This window comes from Melozone crissalis, unplaced genomic scaffold, assembly GCF_028551555.1.
Source record: "Melozone crissalis strain CALT ecotype California unplaced genomic scaffold, PUWL_Pcris_2 ptg000012l_1, whole genome shotgun sequence".
Classification (NCBI taxonomy): domain Eukaryota; kingdom Metazoa; phylum Chordata; class Aves; order Passeriformes; family Passerellidae; genus Melozone; species Melozone crissalis.
Window position 1 is genome coordinate 3,026,451 of NW_026535790.1, and position 7,046 is coordinate 3,033,496.

Below are 7,046 nucleotides of genomic sequence, written 5' to 3' on the forward strand. Positions count from 1 at the left end.
GTGTATTTTGTATCACAGGTGGGCTCTCAACAGCAGCCAACTGCTTGTACAGGCACAAGCTCCACAGAGTGAGTCTGACAAGAACTCTCAGAGCCACAGCACAGAAACTCTTTCCTCAGCCCACAGGAGCAGGTCCTCACTGAATTTAGGCTCTCATGACACTTCAGCAACGTGGTTTTCACGTGGCCCCTTCCCCAGCAGCCTGGTTGAGGCAGCAGAGCCCCTGAACCCCACTGCTTTCTCTGCAGCAGGGGTTTTGCTGCCAAGGTTTCTTCCTTCTACTGTTTCTGCACTGCCTGTTGCTGCTCTCTCAGCTGGTTGACAAGCTCCTCAGCATACACCTTGAAGAGGGGAACAGGGTCCTGCAACAAAGCAGAGAATAAACCATGTGAAAGGAGTGAACCTGAGTAGCAGCAGGGGAAGTGCAACGGGGAGCCCAGGGAGTGCTGGCAGCTAAAACCAGAGGAAGATGTGACTGGGCTTTATTCAGGGGCTGAACAAGGCAATCTGCTGTGCCACAGCATCAGCTCAGCTCTGTAGCCCTCCCTCAGAGAGGGCAGGCACTGTGTGGGGCACTCAGGGGCTTCCCCAGTTCTGAGAGCAGATGAGGAGCATCACTAGCTCCCAAGGATATCTCTCCCTTCCCTTCCCTCCCCTCCCCTCCCCTCCCCTTCCCTTCCCTTCCCTTCCCTTCCCTTCCCTTCCCTTCCCTTCCCTTCCCTTCCCGGAACCTTCCCTTCCCTTCCCTTCCCTTCCCTTCCCTTCCCTTCCCTTCCCTTCCCTTCCCTTCCCTTCCCTTCCCTTCCCTTCCCTTCCCTTCCCTTCCCTTCCCTTCCCTTCCCTCTCACACTGCCATCAGTGTCTCCTGGAGCCCATGGAGAAGCTGCACTGCAGCCACAACACCTCAGTGCTGAGCACTGCCTCAGGAAATCACCTTTTTTTCCAGGAGCCTCTGTTTTTCTATGGCTTCTTCCAAACTCAAGCCAACCCATTCAGCTTCTTCCTCTGGGATCACAAATTCCTGTGATGAAAGGAGGAGAAGGCAGCACAGTCTTTGCAGGTGACCAAGATACAAATCCTCTCCATGCCCAGTGTTGGAACCCTGGCTGCTGAGAATTTCAGACTTTCTGTGCTCACAGGCACTGACCCCCAAGAGAACACTTGCATTTGACCTGAAGTCAAGCAGAAAACTTCCAAAATTTAATGACAGAACTAAAATGATAAGTGTGTAGCTTAAATAGAAGTGTATAATATCACATAGTACAAAACTTAAGAGTTTAAAGTTTTAGATTATAGTAATATACATAAAACAAGATAGAAGTTTTAGAATTTAAGTTAGTCCTTCTCCTTCATAGGTTTGGGTGGTATTGTATAATATATATATTATATTTTATAAACAATGTTATTATAAATACTATTTTAAAAAATATTATTATAATTATTAAGTGTTTTTTTGTTTATCAGTTTTTGTTACATTATATTGTAAATGCTTTAAAGCTAATTATTTAAAATTAGTCTTTATGGATCTTATAATGTATTTTTCATAGTTTTATTTTTCTAAAGAATTTAGAAATTTAGTATATTTTTATTTGTAAGGCTATCTTTTGAAACTTGTTTTTAGTTGTATTTCTCTTACCAATGTTTCTTATTCTATGGTATTTTTAAGCTCATGTCTCTTATCTTGTCACCGTGATATTTTCTGAAAAATCCCTTTGCCAGGATTTCTTCTCCTGGGAAGATGAGAAGCCTCAGCTTCTCCATGTTTTGCTGCTCTGGAATGTGGTCTGGAGATTCTTTATCCAAACATGTGAATTGTTTTTAATAAATGACCAATCACAGCCAGCTGTGTCAGACTCTGAGGAGTCAGTCATGGAGTTTTTTTATTAATTCTCGTTAAATCTTCTGATGTATTCTTTCTCTTTAGTATAGTTTTAGTATATAGCATTCTATATATTATTATAATTATATATTATTATTATTCTATATATTATTATATATTATATCTATTATATTAGCATTCCGTAATGTAATGTAATGTGTAATGTAATGTAATGTAATGTAATGTAATGTAATATAATATAATATAATATAATATAATATAATATAATATATCAGCCTTCTGAGAACATGGAGTCAAATTCTCATCTCTCACCTCGTCCTGGGGACCTCACACCACGACACTTATCTTAAGGTGTATATTATGTGAGCTTTGTATTAGGCCTTGAGAATTTTTAAAAATTTAGTTTTCACAGATTTATTTTTGGCATTTCCCCCTGTCTCTTGAGCAGAAGCACATGAGGAATGGCTGGCCAGGAGCCGAGCCCACCTTGTACTTGTCATAGATGGCCTCTCTGCGGGCTGGGTCGTCGGGGTGCAGCGCGGGGTCGCGCCGGGCCAGGCGCAGCAGCATCGTCCTCTTCAGGTCCATGCCCAGCTTGGAGCACATGTCAGCCCTGGGAGTCTGCAAAGGTGTTACACAGGTGTCTCTCTGCCCCTCTGCTTGGGGGGAAACCCTCTTGTAACAGTTTGGTGTTACACGGGACTCTGTTAGTCTTCAGCGTGTTGTTTATTGTTATCTCATCTAAAGCTTTGGCACACTGTCTGTACCAGACTCAGCACACAGGGAAAGCACTGCAAAGTGGTTATAAGATGTACAGCTTCAAGGTGTTTTAAAGCTGTTTCATCTAATTAACTCTTAAAACATACGTTATTTTTACTTTTCTACTAATAACTCATCTCTCGTCTCGTTGCATTGTGGTTTTCCTCACTGTGAAAAATGTGTATTTTATGATTGGCTTTTTGCAAATACTAAAATGAATATAATATGTGTTGTGTTAGAAAGTTATGCTGTTTTAATTTTCTTAAGTAGTGTGTTAAATATAGTTTTAGGTTATAACAATGTTAAAATAGAAACTGTGCTATGTAAGATACTTTTTTAAAAGGAAGTACCCGCAGTGAGACAGCAGCCACAGGACACCTGAATCTTTCAGAGAAAGAGAATTTATTGCTCTCTTATCAGAAGAAATGAACTTCTTCCTGCCTTGCTCAGCCCTGAAGACACTGTCAGGATTCAGAGGAAGAAGCTGACACTGCCCAGACAGAATCCTGTGTTTGAATGGAATTTATGCATCATGTATGAGGTGCATGAATATGCAACAGGCTGTTGTTTTTAAGGGTTAATCCTCTGTTATGTGGGTTCTTTTTTGGGCTTATGCTGCCCAGAAAAAGGTACCTGGACTGTCTATAACTCTTTGTTTTTATTGTCTCATATTGTCCTAATCCAAATTGTCCAAATTATTATTACTCTAATTATATTGCTATTTTATAACCATTTTATTACTATTAAACTTTTAAAAATTTAAAAACAAGTGATTGACGTTTTTCACACTCACCTAATTATTTTTGTTGTACTAATACTGTGGAAAATGGGGTAGATGAAGAAGAACAAGACAGAGACAATGCCCACGATCTTCCATTTTGCTTTGGTCTACATCTATACTAAAAATCTCAAAAGCTAAATTTCTCACCCAGTGACAAACCATACTACTCTCTATTATCTATTTCACCTTCACTACTCTCTATTATCTATTTCACCTTTGCCCATGGAGAGAGAGGGCTTGCAAGGCTTTGAGATTGACTGGAGACTACCAAATAGTCAATCTCAAAGCCTTGCAAGCCCTCCCTCTCCATGGGCAAAGGTTAAAGGCAGTGTTTCTCTGGGGGTCAGAACCCCTCAGAGCAGAGAAATATTCCCTGTTGTGGAAACCCAGGGCACTGAGAATATTTCCCTGTCTGCTCTGGGGTGCTCTGACCCCCAGGGGAGCACTGACTTTGACCCTCATTCATGGAGAAAGTTTCCTAAACTCCAGAACAGACCAGAACCCACTAAGGTGTGAAGTAGATTATAGAGAGTAGTGTAGGTGTATTATTTAAGTGGGAAATTTAGGTTTTGGGATTTTTAGTATGTTGTGGATAGAAGCAAGATGGAGGGCACAGGGTGTCATCCTGGGTTTCTTCTTCATGCTCCTTCCTTCTTCTTCATGGGTTTGGGTGGCAGTTTGTAATTGGGTGGAAAAATCCGCATTGCAGATCTTTGGGATCAGTTATTGGGTTAAAAGGGAAATAATCTAGGTGTCAGCTCTTAATTTGATAATTTAGCTTGAAAAGACCTTGTCACAACAGATTGTTGGCCATTTTTGTGGTGCTTTTCCAGTGCGCTGAGCCTGGTGTGGACAGCGTGCAAAACTCTAAATAAGATAGATAAGATAATAATAAACAAGAACCTGAAGACCAAAAAAATCCAGTGTGTTTCTTTTCTGACACAAAACCACTCCAAGAGGGTCTCCCAAACAGGGAAGTCCCCTGAGAGGGCCGAGCCTGAGTCCCAAAAGTTGGGGGGATCAGCAACAGGAACGCCAACACCCTGTGCCCTGGGGTCCCACAGGGATAGGGAGCAGCTGCCAGGGGCCACAGCAGTGCCCAGGACACTGCCAGCTCACCCACAGCCAGCACAGGCTCTCAGGACACACGTGGGGAAAGATCTGTTGGATTTGTTCTGACAATCTTATCACAGCTCTGAGTTTTTGTATCAAGGGCTGCAGTCAAGAGGGAATTGAAGGCTGGGAGCATTAGAGCTGTGCTAAAGCACTGACAGCAGCAGTTGTTCAGCCTGGAGAGAGGACACTGAGGGCAGAGCTCAGGGGGGGCTGCAGCTCCTCTTGAGGGCAGCTCTGGGACAGGGAATGGCTGGAGCTGGGCCAGGGCAGGGTCAGGCTGGATTTTGGGAAAGGTTCTTCCCCCAGAGGGTGCTGGCACTGCCCAGGCTCCCCAGGGAATGGGCACAGCCCCGAGGCTGCCAGAGCTCCAGGAGTGCTTGGACAATGCTCAGGCACAGGGTGGGAGTGCTGGGGGGTCTATGCAGGGCCAGGGGCTGCCCTGGATGACCCCCGGGGGTCTATTCCAACCTGGGATTGTCTGTGCCCAATTCCAGGACTCGGTGCCTGCCAGCTGAGGCTGAGAGCACTGCAGGCACAGCCCGGGAGATGTAGAAATCGGTACCTTGAGGATGTACAAGTCGGTACCTTGAGAATATAGAAATCGGTACCTCGAGGATGTACAGTCGGTACCTTGAGGATGTTTTAGTCGGTACCTTGAGGATGTAGAAGTCGAAGCCGAAGGCGGCGTCGATGAGGTCGAGCGTGCGCATGGTGACGGTGATGGTCAGCGTGGCGTCCAGGATCTCGCTGTAGAACTGCCGCTTGAACAGCTGCGGCTTCCACGTCTTGGGCAGCCTGGTGGAGAGCTGGGCACGGCGCGGCCGTCAGGGGCTGTCCCGGGGGAGCCCCGGTGGCACCGGCCCGGCCCGGGAAGGGCGCAGCGCTCACCTTGTCGTTGCGCGCGTAGCGGAAGCCGCGCACCCATCCCTCGCCGCCCCAGAGCCCCTCGTTGGCGGCGGGCGGGAAGTACACGGGCACCGGCACGTCCTGCACGCGCTCGCGCTGCCCGGTGCGCGGGTTCCGCCGGTAGCGCAGCCCGTGCGGCTCCCAGTGCACCGGCGTGGGCGGCGTGTCGTCCTGCAGCGAGGCCAGGTAGTGCTGCGGCAGGCGGGCGTAGATGCCCTCCCGCATCCGCATGGCGGCCCAGAGCCGCGGCGGGAAGCGGTGCAGCGGCATCGCCCCGGCCCCGCGTCCCGGACCCGCGTGCCCGGCCCCGCCGCCAATTCCGCTTCCGCCGCTCCTTGGCTGGGGCGGACGGACCGCGACGGTGGCCGGGAGGGGCCGCGCCGCGCCCGCGTTTCGCCCCGGCCAGCCCTGAGGGCGGTCCCGGCTCCTCCCGGCGGGGCCCGAACCGGGACGGAACCGCTGGAATTCCACCCCAATGGACTCGGGGGCACGGCTGGAGCTGGCCAGGGCAGGGTTAGGTTGGATTTTGGGAAAGGTTCTTCCCCCAGAGGGTGCTGGCACTGCCCAGGCTCCCTAGGGAATGGGCACAGCCCCGAGGCTGCCAGAGCTCCAGGTGAGCTTGGGCAATGCTCAGGCACAGGGTGGGAGTGTTGGGGGGTCTGTGCAGGGCCAGGGGCTGCCTTGGGTGATCCTTTAGGGCCCCTTCCCACTCAGGCTATCCCGTTATCCCGTGAGGAAGAACACACGGAGGGAGCAGAGCGCTGGAGCAGCCGAGCAGGGCAGCCCTGGGCCAGCCCACAGCCCTCCTGGACACGGCCCTGGGGCTCCAGGTGACCCTGCCTGGGCAAGGGGGGTGCAGGAGATGCACCCCTTCTTCTTCTTCCACCCCTTCTTCTTCTTCCAGCCCCGGTGCTTGTGTGATTGCAGTCACCACCATCTGCCCGCAAATACCGTCACCTTTATTAAATTATAAAACTGTAAGCTTTAAAATTTACTGTATAAAATAATCACAGGTATTAACAGCAAAGAAAAAAATAACTTTTTTTTTTTTTTTTTTTCCCCCAGACGCAGGAATTTGCTCAGATTTTACCCAAAATAATTAACCCTCCCTCCTCCTGCAGGCACCAAGGCCAGGTCAGCAGGGAGGGGGCAAAGCAAAAATGGATGATACATAAAATAAAAATAAAATAAACAATCATGTCAGCGGGATTTCTTGCCCCAAAGCTTCTCCTGCTTCCAGCACAGAAATCCCTGAAGGGAAAGGCCCGATGAGGAATTATTGCTTTCTATGATAACCGGCAATACCCGGCCATGTCAGTGGCATCAGGTCACACTGGTGGCACCTGGGTCACACTGGTGGCACCTGGGCAGCACCTGAGTCACACCAACAGCACCTGGGTCACACTGGAAGCACTCAGGTCACCTTGGCAGTACCCAGGTGACACCAGTGGCACCCAAGTCACACTGGCAGCAGTCAGGTCACCCTGGTGGCACCCAGGTCCCACTGGCAGCACCTGGGTCACGCTGGCAGTACCCAAACCAGTCTGGTGGCCCCCAGATCCCACTGGTTGCACCCAGGTCCCACTGGTGGCCTGGCATGGACGGCACGGCTGTGAAGGAGCAGTGATCCCCTGCCACAGTGCT

At 49.0% G+C, this 7,046-nt stretch overlaps 1 protein-coding gene across 1 annotated transcript; it reads right to left on the bottom strand.

Annotated features, from left to right (window-relative positions):
- MRPL28 (mitochondrial ribosomal protein L28) lies at window positions 1–5,685 on the bottom strand. The gene is made up of 5 exons (XM_054270966.1): window positions 5,385–5,685; window positions 5,150–5,302; window positions 2,327–2,461; window positions 935–1,021; window positions 1–362 (listed from the first exon to the last, which is right to left on the bottom strand). Exons 1-5 carry the CDS (start codon window positions 5,670–5,672, stop codon window positions 279–281), a joined length of 747 nt encoding a protein of 248 aa, XP_054126941.1. The 5' UTR covers window positions 5,673–5,685; the 3' UTR covers window positions 1–278.
- Window positions 5,686–7,046: the final 1,361 nt, after the last annotated feature.